The following is a 16,796-nucleotide window of genomic DNA, read 5'->3' as shown; positions in this document are numbered from 1 at the left end:
ATACAAAATCATCTTGAGCAAATTGTTGCTAACACTAAACTGTCAAAGTGATTCTGAAATTAAATCATGGGGTAATGGGCATATTCCAAAGATTAATTTATTTCTGTGGTGTTTTCCTTTCAATATACTCAAAGCACAGTTCATTGATCTCATTTAAGTTTAGATTAGCAGGACTAACTGTCAGTCACATTCAACTTAAGAAAGAAAACTTCAGGCTATTATACCAAATACCAGAGCTGTAATCAAAATATGCAAAAAACACTCAAAAGACAATTCCATCCGCATGACCGTACTTTTGTTCCTCATGGCCATTTTTCAAAAGGTCCAGTAATAATATAGTACAGTATGGGAGAATTGTTCCAACAGAAGCATTCGAGTCTGAGCATCATCATCTCATTCACAGTTACACCAGCTTTACAATGTGTGCTGCACAGCACTGAGTTGCATCCCTGGGTAAAAGAATGGCAGCAGGTGGGTTGCTTTCACAAAACACCCCATCTGAGGTGCACTCCATGTCCGTTTTACTTCCCTTTTCATCTCAGGAAAGATGAAGCTAGAAACAGGCTGCAAGAGCTGTATGGGCTTTTTTCACGGAGAATGTCAAGTATACAGTGATCCCAAAGCTCTATGCTACAGCACTGTTTGAGAATTCCTAAGTGTAAAAATGCATGTGCACTTTCAAGTGCCAAAGTTTAGAGAAACGCAGAAGGTAAAAACAGACCAAGCGTAAAACACATGCAGTATTATTTAAAGGCTATTAAGTTAAAATTGTAACACCACCCTGGCAGGATCTCTTTATACTGAATTTCTTCTCAGACAATGATTAATGTTCACTTTGATTACTCAACATTTCAGTATATAATATTTTATTTCAACATTCTTGTAATGGTAATAACGAACATCTCACATCTGCTGCTTTTCTTTTACACTGACTGCATGTGACTAATTGTGGGCTGAGAACCCAGTAAACATAACCTGGCCTGCTAAAATGAGTGGAAAACAAAACATCCTTACCCAACTCTGGAAAAGCTCAATTTAGAAGACAACCTTTCTTTCTAAACAGTCCAGCTGTTATAAAATCCTTTTGTTTGTTTTCCAAAACAAAACACAAGTATGAAATATCTCTAGTTACATAACTTAATACAAGCATTTGCATGGGCTTATTCTGAAAAGCGAGGGTATACTCCCAAAACAGCATCCCTCTGCTGTCAACTGACTGGCTGTGTTCTACAATAGTACTACTATTTAATGACTTTTTTTCAGAAAATGCTTTATACAATTTTCCAGAGTCACTGATGAATGCATTCTAAACACAAGAAAATTGGTGCATAAACTCCTACTGGAGCTTGATGACACAATGAAACTAAACTTTGCCTAGAGTACAGGAACAAAAATATTTGTCTTTATGTCAACTTTTAAAACCACTACTCTTGAAATAACATTGCAAGGGGACCTCTATTTTGATGAAACTGCACCATAGAATCCTCACATCATTGACATGAAATAAAAATAAATATTTATAGGCTAATACAGATCTTCTGTGGTAATTAATTTTTTTAGCATTTTGCTGTCATAAACTTAGATTTGAAATCTACCATTACGAGGAAGTGGAAGACAAAAGGAAACCCTTCAAAACCTCTCTGATGCTGCATTATTTCTGCATTATATGCATAAAGGGACACAGAGGTTAGATAATGTACCACTGAACTGACTGCAGCACTGACAATGCACTGGGATGGAAGCACAGTGTGTATTTAATCCACTGATTTCTCAAACATTCCATTGGATAAGCACAGTCTCACCTTTAGCACATGAACTGAGTAAAAATATGTGTATCTCAGCAATATTTACAGACTTCTGTACACCTACTCCAGACCAGACCATGAGAGGCCAGAAGGATCACTTCTACCTATAGGACTATTTATAACACAGTATTCCTATATGATAAAATAGGACATAAGCAATGAGGTTAAAACTGGAGGTAATGTTTTTATTACACTAGCAAGAACACAGGGAGAGATTGTAATGGATCAAGTATACAGTATTTAAAAAATAAAAAGCTGCTCATCCAGTATCATCTATATCAACTTATCTACCTCATCTACTTAAATTGCAAAATTGTAGAGACTATCATCTGTTTTATATCTATGTGCAGGCTAGGCTTAGACCTAAAGACTGACAGAACCTTCACACTGGCAAGGAAAAATAAATACTGAATGACAGTATCATCTAACATGTAGTAAGATGTCAGCACACTTCTAGCTCATACAAAAAAAAAAGAAAACATAGCCAGGAGATTACTGTGAATCAAAATAAGAACACTTTCAAGATTCCTAAATTAAAGTCATATTGTCACTGAAAGGAATTATTTTTTTGCTACGCCAAAGAGTCCAAAATTCATGTCTAAGGTCTCAGATATCCTGGTGTAAGCATTAGAAATTTGTAATTATTTTCTTTAAAGGAAAATTAGGATTCTAGATCAAATCCCTATAATTAAAAATTCAAGGTAGTAAGAAAAATATTTTCTAACATAAGATTTAGGATAAAAGCATAAGAATTGTCAGGGTTTAGGAAGCACTAGTTATATCTGATGTTTTTATTTTATCAAGAAGAAACTATCCATTGAGAGGATACTTGATGTTCAATCCAACAACCAGTCACTCGTGGAAAATAATTCTGTTTTGTAAACTTCAGATGTAGTTTGTGATTACAGTAAAAAAAAACAAACAAAAACTTCTATACAGCAAATGGTAACTCTAAAAATCTTTAAATAATAGGAAATACCCTAAATGTATTTTGTTTAAAAAGCTTTAGGGAATTTTTTTCTTTATAAGTAACAAAACCAGAAGTTTTCCATCTCATCACTTTAATCTATTACTATAGTTCTCTTGAGGCGCTGGATATTATCCAGTAATGAAACAATTTGTTAGTGTAAGGCTACAGTGTCAGTAAGACAAAATACAGTAGCTCCTCTCACATTACTGAATTGCATGCTGTTTCTAAGAAAAAAGGCCCACATTTTTTTCTGCTAGAGAGGACTCAGTTGTTAATGCTGGCAGAACATTCTCCTGCTGAAAGTTTTAGGAAAGGATGCTAAACAAATTAATTTGTTTTCAGCGTTATGAAGTCCCGCCACCTCACAAGTTTCACCTCTGCACTGTACTAATGCAGTCCCATGATTTCTGGACTTCAGAATGAGCAGCACAAAATCTTTCATCCAAAAAAGTCTGGGTAAACTAACAGTAATATTTTAAATTTATTATTCTGTCTCCAAATAACTATGAGAGAAAAGAAAGGAGGGTTTAGGACTACAGCAGTAGATTTGCTTATGATCTGAAAACTCAAAAAATGCTGTTGCAAGGAAAGATATACAAAAATTATTTAAATTATTACATTTTCTTTCTGTGTATGTTACATCTAGGTTGTCTAGGTACCTGGAACATAAAGCATACCCTTAATGGTCAACTGGACCAACTTAAAATACCTATCCTACCCCCAGCTGGGGACAAGTAACACTTTTTTGCTTACTCAAAATCCTGCCACGGTGTCTGTTGCAGACAGACTTAACCTGGAGCTCTGTTACATTGTGGAGCACTCTTACACTGTGCTACTCCAGGGATTAGTGGTTTACACTGCTTAGGATTTGCTTTCATATCATATAATATACTAAAATTGTTGTAGGTTGCAGTCTGCAACATATATTTTAGCCAAAACAAATAAATATTGATTTCTGTTATACAGTATTTTGTTTTCCAGGAGCTAGAATGGACTGGAACAATGAAAGATTAATTTAGTTCTTTCTTTAATTCTTACCTGAGATGAGTATGTGTGACCATCTGATCCACAAACAGGATTGGTATAAACTACTGGACACTGCTTGCAGTTTGATGAAATGGGACCACCCCTCCACTGTTTATGGCCTAAACCAGCCTCTTTCATACTGTAAGTAAACAAAAAGTATGTAATTCTGATAAGCAGTAGTAAAAATAAAACATATTTCAGGGTATTTCAATGAGCTTTTACAAACAGTAAGCCATAAGTAACTTAAAACACAAAGTTTTCTTCTAAGTAAAGAACTTCCAGTGTCTTTGGTATACACTTGCTCACCTTTGTACATTACTCATTGTAGTGATTTCACTTTCTAACTTAGTAGAAAAAGGTGATTAAGATGATGTAACATAAAAATATGTTACACTTATTGATGAGTGAAAGATGTCTGACTTATGTGGCACCTACTCTTCTTTTTGTTATTAAATAGTATGACTAGAACTGTTGTATCAATACTGGTGTTTAAGAAGGCAACATTTAAGTTTCAGAAAACTACATAATAAATACTTCTAATAAATACTATAAATAAAATACTATAGGTAGGTGGTCCTTCAGAGTACTCTCTGTCTCACTTTGAACACTGCCTTTCACAGATTACAACTTGTAAAATTCAGTTAACACTCAAAGTTCAAAGGGGGAAAAAAAGGTAATCCACTAAAAAAGGTAATCTCCATAAGCATATATGTGTATGCTGATACAAACAGATATTTAGAGCTAGATGGATCATTTTAACCCAGCTATACTGGGTACGACTAGAAGTCTAAAATAAGTTACTGATGCTTCTTCAGAATACTTTGCTAGCCTTCAGTTTGTGGCACATGGCCATCTTCAGACAGACATGCTTTTTCTCTGTAGCTTTGAATTATTTTTTATTCATTAATTTTTCCAATTGTTTTTTTCAACTGTGAAAGTACTTAGCAGCCACTGTATCCTGAAACAGCTGTTTTATGAGAGTTGCCCAGTTCACAGACTGACCAAAGAATATGTTTTACACATTAACTTCTTGCATATAAACAAAAAAAATAAACAATAACACATGATTTTTATACTGTGTTTTCTGCTTAGGATCTTAGTGAGGAATCTAAAATTGATTACACTTAGAATACAGCAATGACTTATCAGGATACACACAAATGTTCAAACCTATAAAAAACTCAAATCAAATATTCTTTAATTGAGCAGAACTCTTTCAGGTTGGTTAACCTACAGATAATCTAGAACTATTTTGCTAGTAATGAATCACTGTTTGAGAAGAACTTGTCTGGAGTAATAAAAATAAATGTGAGAAAATAAACTTCTCATCCTCTGGTTCTACACTGGGCAGCACAAAATGCTAAAAGTACATACCTAACAGTAAAGTGGTGATGACAGAAAACAAAAGCCCATTTTCAAGCTATGCTAATATTCTTATGCTGTGCCTAATTTCAGCTGTAAATGTGGTCTTTTAGAAGGAAAAAAAAAATCACAGAAGTTACGGAAGTTTACATTCAGACTATGCTGTGTGGTGAAATTTTGAACTGCACAGATGTTTTAGAGTGTCAACAGGAACCTGAAACACTGTACACAGAAGCTGTCTGTTACTGGTGAAAAAGTCAGTTATAGATTCAGTTATGTGTAGTATAATGAGTGGTAAAATATGAATATAGGAAGTTTTTATGTCCACTAGGAAGTATTAAAAAAAGGAAACAATTCAAACATACCACCCTAATTAAGAATAAAGAGCAATCCTTTCTGCTGAGTTGCATAATTTGAAGACTAAGAAAGATCATCTTATTTCTATTATATTAAGAAAAAGCAAAGTTGAACTGTATCTTTGCTTATGCATAATATATAGTAATAATCTGACTATTGCTGTTCCTCTCACTTGACTGAGAGTTTTCCGATCACTCACACGAGTTCCAGCATCATTAGATTATATAGATGGCTGCATCTTTCTCTTACTTCTTGTTACTTTTATGGCTAACAATTATCCAGAAATGCCCCAGTAGCCTGAGGCTACTGACAGAACCAGTGTCCCAACTATTAACATGATGCAATTTCTGTTTATCAGAGATAGAGTAACTTTACAATGCTGCACAAATCCATTTCAAAAGTTCCAGACATCAGAGAGAAGCTCACTGATATCAGTAAAAAACAGAAACTGGAAGCAGAATTTGAGAGACACATGGTGGTCTCTCATGCCTAAAACATGTCGAAGAAAGGACTAGTGGTGCTTTAGTATCTGTCCTCTCTCGTGCACGTCCTCGATGTAGAAAGACAAGAAAAGGCAGAGAAAGGTAAACAAAAAGCCCTTTTGGATGGAGATAAGTAAAATCACCTGAAGGAAAAGAGAATGATGTGTCTCAAAGGATCGAAAGGACAATGGAAACTACAATAAGCTCAGAACAGAGAAATCACAGGTCTGTGAAGAGTGAAGAGGTATGAAAAAACCAGAAAATATCTGATGTAGTCAGATAGATTACCTTCCCTCAACTAACCTCTGCTTCGTAAGGCTTTTAAATGCAGAGTGTCCCAGGGTACTCATTTAAGATGAAGAACATTATGTTTCCTGTTTTACACAGAAGTGCCCTGAGACCTTCAGCAGATCACTGTTATCAAAAACTGGGTTTCTATATAACTAACAATATTTTTGTAAAAAACCTATATTTGTATTTTTCCAAACTTGAAATGGAATGTACAATGATAAACAAATTATAAAAAATGATACTTTGAAGATATCAATCCAGAGATACCTTGTCATGGAAATGGTCTGTTATAGGTATCTATTCAGAAGCTTTAGTACAATGATGCCAAAGCTAGATTCTGTGTTATCAAAGATGCTGAATAGTTATTTTTGATTGTCAGTCACTGAGATGACCAGAAAATATGAAAAGTCAATTAAAAGTACTTTTAATGCTAGTTATGGTAAATACGTGCATTTCATAAAATACATGAAAAATGCATTTTACTTATGTACTCAAACATTTCCTTTCACCATTAATTTAACTGCATCAGATTGTTTCTGTGGACTATTTCGTTGTAACCAGGTGTTGTGGTTATTTTTTTTTCATAGTTAGGCAATGAGCCAGCACACAAACTATTGACATGGAAATAACTGAGAAACTACTGTGATGACATAAATCATGTTGAATTAAGATCACAATATCATGAAGTAAGTACATTACTTAACCCCAGTATGAATAATTGGTTATCATTAATGTGAGATAAGTAGATAAAGCAATATATTTTTACATTTTAAAATGTTAGACAAGAAAAAAAATTAGCAAACAAAGAAGTTGGTTACTTCACTTTAATAAATCACTTGTTTCTTCCTTGTATTTATTATAATTTAACATACAAGAAAAAATCCAGATCACTGCAACTTGCAGCTAATGAAATTTTACCATTTAATTTTGTGATTCCACTGCAAACACTATAAACGCTCTTGCACTTTGTTAGTACGTTGTCACAATAAATGTATGATGCCACGTGAAAGTCAACCTCTTCCACTGATATACTTTCTAAATTTCCTGAAAAGGGTTTTGGTATCTGTAAAATAACTATTACTGAATATGCAAGCTCCACCTTATGTGACCTTGTTGACATCTAAAGGGTAAAATGAAATATATGGGCTTCATTTATCAGCAATGCTTGTGATTGCATTAATTTGCATATACCAACTGTGCATGTCTGCCTAGAAACATAATTAGCCAATCTGCCCAATTACTTTAGCCTATGTACCTGTTTGCATACATAAACTTACCTTCCTGTATACACAGTGATTGTGCCTGCAAATACTTTGAGAATGCTTAATAGAACCCATTTATAATTTAGCTTCAAGCAACTCTTTGGTAACATGACATATTTAATGATATCTATAAAATGCATGAGTGCCAAATTCACTTGAAAAACGGTATTTCATAGCTAGATTTGATAATCTTCAAACACATTTCTTCAAATACGGACTAGTAGACAAAAATCTGAGTTACTAAAAACTTATCTTTGAAAGAACTCTTCAAACTCTTCTCTAATAACTACATTTGCATCTTTAGAAGATTTTAGAGTTACCCCAATTTAGAGAGACTGCCTGATTATGTTTTGCCACGGTCTTTGGAGGACACAGTCAGACTGTGTTGGATTAACATAATCAGAAAAAAACACCTGTATTATAAAATCTAACTTGCTTTCTTTAGAGTTGGCTGGATTTCCTTCAAAGTTGCCTTTTCATGTAGAAGCATCCTGGAAGAAAACTACAGTTGTCAATATACTATTGAGATATTTCTTTCAAATGTCAAAAGATACGCCTACTATGTTACTATGAAATGATCTGACATAGTTCCATGCATTTCCTATACATTTAACTAGAAATGTTCACATACACAGAGCTGAAGCAGATTTGGCTTAGCAAATACTGGAGATGTGGAAAGCATTCATGTATATCACAGACCTCATTTTCTGTCACAAAAACCACGCATACAGATTTTTCTAAAGACAGAGATGCAAGTTGACTCAATATCTGTAATAGCTCTATCACAAGATCTGTTTAAATTAGCAGATACATAACATTACTTCAAGAGAAACACATGAGGCACGAGCATAAACAATATCTAGAAAATGAGACAATTAAATAAATTAGTATCTAACATTTTTACCGCAACTTTGAACAGAACTAACAAATCTGTTTGTATGAACAAAGATAACGAACAAGAGTGCATCTTCCCATAGCATATTGGTATTAAATGTTGAATTCCTTGAAATCAGCATAGTCTCACCTAGTGATACTGGAGACATCCTTCATCCTTATTTTTATGGCTTCAGAATACAAACTGAACTACCTAGTGGATAATCAGGTCAGAGGACAGCACAATCCAGGGTGGGTTGTTTGTTTTAATAAGAAAGCCACAGATATATAAGTAATTTCCTGTATGACTTCTGTGAACTTTACACCTTTTATTCCTGCCTACTCCACAAATCCTTTTACTTAGAAGTCTTGAGCCACAGAGGCTGTCAAAACTTTAGACTTGTTTGCTAAAGGTAAGACTTGAGCATAAACCATATTCTCACTGCCTCTAAGAAACCCAGACATGCTGATCAATGAAGGACCAAAGTACACTCCATCACCCCACAAGTATCTGCAGTTCAAACCATGAGAACAGGGATGACTGGCACATATTTCACAGAGTTAACTCACAGCTAACTTCCTAACTTTCTTCCTAAGGACTGAGGTTTCATTATGGCAGGGATTAATAGCCTTGGCACAGACTTCTGAGGAAACTACTAAACTGTGAGAAAGAGCTGTCAGAAATTATGTACAGCGGAACCACAGAATATAAGAAAGGTAAAACTGCAGACAGAACTAAGATTGTTGACATAAGGTCAGTCGAGGTGGAGGGAAAACAAGCCACATGTATGAAAAGTTGTAAAATCATAAAAGCAAACACAAAGTCAGAAGTTTAAACAATACTAAGGATCAGCCCGTTTCAATGAGTCATGGAAGTCTACACATGTTGTACTTAAACTGTCAGGCAAGCAAGGACCCACTGAGTACCTTGCAAGAGCTGGAGAGCATCTTCACATACAGTCTGAAAGCAAATTAGCCCTAGCTAAATATTGTGTCTATTTGGTGATAAATACTTTTATACTTTCAGGCAGCACGTATCCTGCTTACAGAGCGTTTGTAACCTATAAAAACTGCTTGAACTCCAGAGAGCAAAGATTGTAACTATAGTTTCACAAGTTCAGCGTATGATGGAAGAAAAACTTGGATGAAGTGGCAGAACAATCCACCCAACTATCATGGGATGTCTAATTTGACTCTTCAACATAGTTATTCTGGCCTCCAACATAGGAGTTGGAGAACAGTGAAGTTACAGAAGTTACAGAAAAAATCTTTCAATTATTTTGAAACTATAAAGACATATATTGTCATTTATATGATAAAGATGTTTCCTTTGCTAGTTATTTTTTTCACATACTATACATCATACAAAATTACCTTGGCAATATTGACTTAATAATTTTTAAGTTTATCAACTCACCAACTATTTTTCCTAATTCAAGTTGTTTAGAAGATTTCTTCCACTTCATGGAAGTTTGAAGTAAACATGACATCTTTCAGTACATATATACATTTTTACTGACTGAACAGACAGTAAGAAACTAACAATCTTCTACCTTACACGGTTATTTAAGTGCTATTTATAAAAAAAAAAGGGGCTCTATTATTATTTTACTCTGTAAAATCTTAAAAAGTTCATTACATCCCTCACTAATAATCAATAGTTAACTCTTACACAGCAGAAACCAAGAGTAATAAAGTTGAGAAGGTTTGAACAGCTTGAATGATTACATGGGATGCTCACAATTTTAAGTGATTCCAGAATGAAGGCCTCAAATAATTTAATACATATTTTAGTGGATATAATGTATGTGTAATATTAAAAAAGAAACTGAGATTTATGTGCACACATATCCTACTTTAGCAAAACAACAATGTATTATTTTAGGAAGATTTTTTTAATAGCGTATATTAACCTATGAACTTAGACTTAACCTTTTGACCACTTGCCAAGATATGCAAATGTCTTTCACAAGTGCTTTTTATGCTAATCTAAGTGCTTGACCTTGTCATAATGTGATGTTTTAATCATTTCTCTTAGAGTTATTATATTTTTTCAGAACTGTTTTCATTTTATAAAGCTCAAAGAATTACTTAATAGTTCTCAAACCTACTTTGCAAAGACAGAACATTACAGAGATTTTCTGTGTGTACTCATCCTTGCAGATTTACTTCCTCGAATACAAATATACTCACTATGTATTAGTTTTACTGGAAAAAGACATCAATTAATTTGTGCCCCAAAAGAAAGTAGAGATTTTTCAACATTTTCCAATACAGACAACATCGAAACCAAAACAATCTTTTTCTTTTACACATTATTTAATGAAGTTGAAAACGTGTTTATTTTTTAGACAGAAACCAGTTCTCTTCAGTCAATAAAGATAATTTTAAGAATTTCATCTAATAACCAGAGGATTGTGTCATGTGTTACATTCATATACTTTGTTGAACAGGAATCCAAAATTCCTTCTTAACAAGCGAAGTGCAATAACCTGATTTGAATAATGTCACTTAAATGTGGGTCCTATGTCTCAGCATGTTTTGCATTTGCAAAACTGCAAGGTCAGGTGTTGTTTTCATTTTTTAATGATTCTGTATTATTGAGAGAGAAGTCAAAGTTATTAATTCGGAATCTGGTTTGCATATGATGCTTTTTGTTACCTGTGTATCATAGCCCTATGTCATCAGAAAGCATCTTAATGTCTATGATTCACTAAAAAAGCGTGAAGAAAAATAATTTAAACATGAAAAACAGATCAAATGAAACATAATAAAATAATTAATAATCACTTCTACAACCCTAATAGACAAATAGTGATAGTATTTTGATTAATACTACTATTAGGATGGCCAATCCTACAAGACTCACTACTTTATGTTGAACATAACTACAGAATGGTTTTCACTAGAAAACAGATAATTTTCTTATTGGCTCAAAACACCGGCTGCTACGAAAATGTTCTTTGGCCATTACAGGAGTAACCTGATACTCCACTGATCAGATTCAGAACCCTGTAGAGTGACTCTCACACAGTCTATCATTCTCATTGCCTGGCAAGCGCAAGTTGCGCTCCTGTTGCCCATGCTCCCAGTTCTTTCTTCCCTCATGCAAGATCAATCACACTGTCTTTGAAAATGAAGACAGAAAAGAAGGAAGAAAAATCCATTTATAAGCATCACAGTAATCAATATCTTAAAGAAGGATTTCCATTTTCTCCCTTTAATATTATCATCATATGTCTGCTTTGTCAATCACTTAAATTTTAGAGCTGGGAGGCAGTCTAAATCTTTTATTTCTTTGAAGTACTTAAAAATCTTATTTGCATTCCTCAAAATTACCCAAAGTGTTAAATATAGAGGCTTATAAGTAGGAAATACCAGTTATTGATCAATGACAAAAGAACATGCTTTTTTTTCCTTCTGAATAGTCAGTATAGAAGGTAACTAAAGAAACATTATTTCTGCGAGGTGACTAATGCAATGTAGGAATTAAAATAATGTATCGCTTGACCATTTAAGCTTTTCAGTTTTTCTGTACTTGCTCATTTTTTCCCAAACTCGACCATTTGTTTACTTTTAAAAAAAGATCCACTCACTGTCATCTCCTATCTATTAAAACGTATTGTCATATCCATATACCAATGCTGAAATTACTTCAAGTTGATGGTACATTCTCAAGAATGACATTTGTAATATTCTGGAAAACACACCAACTTCCCAGCAATGACATAAATGTTAAGATGATGCAACTCCCCTCAGGATTAAAAAAACCAACAAACAAATCAAAACAAAAAACCACACACACCAGCCAAAAAACAACCTTTCACACTTTCTTACATATTCATATAATGTATCTGATCAAATCTTATTACTTCTTAAAAATCTAGTTGTATCCTCTATTCATGTTCCTCCAAGGAATATAACGCCATTTGTCAGCTCTAATACCTTCTTTTTTTTTTTTTTTTTTTTTTAAATAGGATTGATAAAAGGAGTTTTGCTCTCACAGAAAGGTTACTTTCAGGTTTTTTCCCCAAGAAAATTTTTTTGGATTTGTGTCCACTTATTTTGTTATCCTAAGGCAGATATTTCAGAACCTGTTTCCTCTGTTCAATGAGAGCAAAGAATACAAAATAGAGTTTTATATTTAAAGTGACAAAAAGAGATGATAAAATCTATACGAGTTCTTCTATACAAAGATTCCTTTTTCAGTGCTCCATGTATACTATACACGAACTATATATTTTTAAAAAACCAATTAAAGATATTTTTATGAGTCTTTTTCTATCAATTTTTATGAAATTGTTATCACCACAAATTATTCTCTATTGTTTTTTTCACCACATATAACAATGATTGAAAAGATCCCAACTAACTTTAAAGTTACTATTGCCATATATTACATACTAAAATACTAATAGTATGTTTAAGCTTAAAAATGAAATTGCATAGTCAGAGAAGGTAAAATCAGGGACCGCCTACTGACAGCAGCATGATCTTAGACCTGCTTTATTTTCAGGTCATGAAACAAGGAAGAGTTGAAGATCTCTGTTCTAAAATATTTAAACTCTATGGTAAAATTCAGCTTTTCACAAGAAGAAAGAGTTTTAAGTGTTGAGTGTTTTAAATTATTCTTTCAGAGTAGTAAGGGAGAGAATAAAATGGTAAACAAAATAGTAAACACCTGAGGAAACAATGCTTTAGCCTTCTCTTAGTATTTCTATTTCCCATTTGTTAATTCTCTCAAATATGTTTGCCATTCTTGGCTTTATAAGTTCATTCTAATCTGTTTAAAAAAACCTCCAAATCTGATAAAACCAGCTTCACTTTTCATCTCTGGAAGAAGGCAAAAGCATTCTGCTGTGATCCAGGACGCTTAATCAGAATAATCACCACAGTCAAGGACAAAAGCCTACCTCTCAATGAAAAATGCCTTTATAAATATTTTTATTATACTGATTTTAATTTTAAAGTGTCCTTTCCAAAAAACCCCCAAACTCTCATGTTGTGTAATGACTGTAAAGCATGGAGGAATAGAAAGCACAGTGTTTTCATCTGCCTCCAAAACCACCCTTTGTCAAACCAGGGCTGTAGGCTGACTTCTGCAACCTCCTACTATCTACAGTCCTTAAGGTCATGGCCAACTCAATGCTGTCTGTAGCACTTTAACTTCTGTTTAGAATATAAAAAGGTTATTATATTAGTCCCATGATTCCTTATGTTCTCCATTGGAGTTAAAAAAAAAAAATCACAGCTGCTTTCTTTCAAGTAAGATCTCTAAAACATGGTACTGCATCACTAAAAGTATTAGTGCAACAACTCTTAAAATTATTACTATAGATTTTTACTAGTACTCACAAATCCTTAACTCATTACAATTATGTATTTGACATTACCATTTCAAAGCCAAATGTCACGCTACGGGTTTATTTAAATTGTTTTTCAACATTTTTAAGTGTGGAGGTTTGTCACTGATATACCATGCTTCTTTCTTATCTTCACAAGTTGATTTATTTATAACAAAATGTATATTAGTATGTATTGAGATGTACACAAATGGATGCACATACATTGAAAATCCTTTTAAGTTCTGTGGTCTTGATTACTTGATGCACAGTTCATACTAACTTTTGCAATTAGCAGCAGAACACACTACCTCAGTTCATGTACCTTGCTTAAATGACAAGTCATTGATTTACAACAAGCAAAGCAGAGGTTTACTCTTCTCTATCACATCCCAGGTATAACTGACAAAATCATGGGACTACAGGGGAAAACAAATACAATAAGGTTGGTATTAATGGGGTAGCTTGCACAAGCTTTCTCCTGTTCCCTTAAAAATAAAAATGCTCAGCTGCCTTTTTTCCCCTATTCCTCCATAAAAAGAAAATGGGATATATACATTAATAATAAGGCAACTGGCAAATTGATTTGCTGCACTACCTACAGTGGAATGTTTTCCTGTATTGACGCATTTGTGTATGTTTTATTGTATTTAATTATATCAACTTTAGTTTTAGCACTTCAACAGAAAAAGTGTATGGCACAATAAAGCTTTTGGAAGTATCTTAAAATCAGCACGTTCCACTTGAGACTCTTAGCTCTGAATTTGAAAGAAATTTTTACTGTATTCACTGCAGTTGCTACTTGTCTTTCCTTTTTCACTTTATTTATATTGATGGTATTTCCACTATTATCATGGCTTTTCTCACACCAGCTGAGACATGGGGAGAGAAGAGGGAATAATCCATTCTTTAAAGGGCAAAATTTACCTGAAATTGTTTTCTAACATCACATACAGCAGTGTATTTCAAGCTTAGTAGCTTATTTTCTTATGATGTATATGTCACACAGAACTATTTTGAGCCAAAACTGAAAAATTGAAGGAGAGACATAAGGAACTATATGCCTCCAGATTGTATTTAGCAATTCCGAGCTCCTCATTACACCTGTGAGGAGGAATAAGCCACTTTTAGAAAGAATACATTCAAAGTATTCATGTTCAAGGATCTGAGTATCCCTTAATTGCATAAGTGAATCAGAGTTGCCTCAGAGTCTCTTTACGGCACATAACCTTGCAGCCATCCATTTTAATAAATGTTCTTTGCTCTTTAGCACAGCTTTACAGTGAGCGTTACTTCTCCCCCCCACCTCCTGCTTTAGCTTTCATTCTACAGTATTCAATTCCATTCATCAGTGTGTCCATCTGCATGGTTGATGCTGCTCCCACCTATAGCTCATCTTTCTGAACCTGACAGTTTTAATTTATTGTTCTCTCCACCTCCAGAAGTACCACACCTCTTTTGCTTAAAGAGTAAAAATGGAATGTTTTACATTAAACTGCTATATTACAGGCATTGTGTAATATAATTCTAGCTACCCTGGACATCCATTTACATTTAACAAGTTTGAAGTGGACTCATACTAGCCTAAATTCTTCTAAACAGAAACCTACATAATAGACACAACTAAACCTCCTTATGTACTATCTACTGCCAGGTGCTGAAGAGTAATACAAGGGTACACTGGAATAGAACACGGGATAATGGCTTTACAGTGAAGAACAGTAGGTTTAGACAGAGAGAAATTCTTCACTATGAGAGTGATGAGGCACTGGAACAGGCTGCCCAGAGGTGCTGCGGCTGCCCCATCCTTGGAGGTGGTCAAGGTCAGGTTGGATGGGGCTTTGAGCAACCTGCAGTAGTGGAAGGTGTCCCTGCTCATGGAAGGGGGGTTGTACTAGATGATTTTTAAGGTCCTTTCCAACCCAAACTATTCTATGATTCTATGAATAAGGCTTGAAATGGGCCAGCTATCTTGAAAATTCTAGTGCTAGTATTACATTCCCTTTATTCTACCACCTAAACACATTATCTTCCCAAAATAATTTCAAAAGCATCACAATATCATGCCTAGTTATAGATTCTAAGTTATGGCACACACTTGGACAGAAAATTGTCTTATGCAAGGGTGCTCGGAATTACAAGTAATCTCTATGGTATTTAAATTAAAACTAAAGTAGTATTATCTCGAATTAGTTTTGCTGTTGCGATTATGTTAGGTCACTGGTGACAAAGGCTGTGATGTTTTTAGATGATGGTGTTAATCAGGTGTTAGAAGAGTACTTGCAAGCTTCAGACAGCACTGCTTTACAGTTGATGAGTTTTTAAGAGAATGTTGTATGTCTGTGTATCAGTGCCTCACAAAACTTAACTTCTGCATTCTGGCACTGGTTAACAGCTATGGCATGTCTACGAAAGAAAGAATCCCTTTAGATCATGTAGCCAACTGACAACTTCCTGCACTCTAACCTTCCAAGTGCTCCTTAGAAAGATAGAAGAGCACACCAATTCTCTCATTCCTGCAGAGGAGGAGGAAGAGGACAAAAAAACAAACAAAAAAGAGACAGAAAGGCTTTCAGCCTGGTATTATCTTTTCTGTCACTAGAGGATCTCCTGAATTTATGAATGGTGCCTGATAACATCAGAAAATGGGAAGATAAAACTGACAAGTTGACGTAGGGGTCTGCACAGACAAAACATACAGGAATAAGAGTATAGTAAGATGATAAATGAGCAATAATGGGTTGTCAAACTATTAATCATTAATCTGCTGGATTATACTAAATTATTCTATTGATATTTTTGTACATTATATGAACATCAAAATTTTCCTTTTTCCTTTTTTTTTTTTTATTTTTTGTTTATTACTGAAAGGAGGCTAAATTTCTCATAGCTCAGGAGCATGTCTCCTTCAATCTCAGACAGGTAACTCATCCCAGAGTTCACCTAGGCAGTGAAATTGGTGCATGTGCACAACAAGCCCAAACCATCAAGGAGTACCATTTCTATTACACATTCACTGTGCAACA

The 16,796-nt window shown here is 34.2% G+C and overlaps 1 protein-coding gene across 3 annotated transcripts in view; it reads right to left on the bottom strand.

Annotated features, from left to right (window-relative positions):
- SPOCK3 (SPARC (osteonectin), cwcv and kazal like domains proteoglycan 3) overlaps nucleotides 1-16,796 on the bottom strand; it is a 173,856-nt gene that overhangs the window by 61,084 nt on the left and 95,976 nt on the right. For 2 of the 3 annotated variants that reach the window (XM_027738292.2, XM_027738303.2), the window contains one exon: nucleotides 3,814-3,940. The exons of the other annotated variant lie outside the window; for it this stretch is intronic. In XM_027738292.2, the coding sequence (XP_027594093.1) occupies nucleotides 3,814-3,940 (127 nt within the window). The remainder of the gene's footprint in view (nucleotides 1-3,813; nucleotides 3,941-16,796) is intronic. 3 annotated transcript variants of the gene reach the window in all.

The sequence above is a fragment of the Pipra filicauda genome, unplaced genomic scaffold (assembly GCF_003945595.2).
Source record: "Pipra filicauda isolate LSUMZ 115617 unplaced genomic scaffold, ASM394559v2 scaffold196_size3971931_pilon, whole genome shotgun sequence".
Lineage (NCBI taxonomy): Eukaryota > Metazoa > Chordata > Aves > Passeriformes > Pipridae > Pipra > Pipra filicauda.
This window is presented reverse-complemented; position numbering and strand designations above follow the sequence as displayed.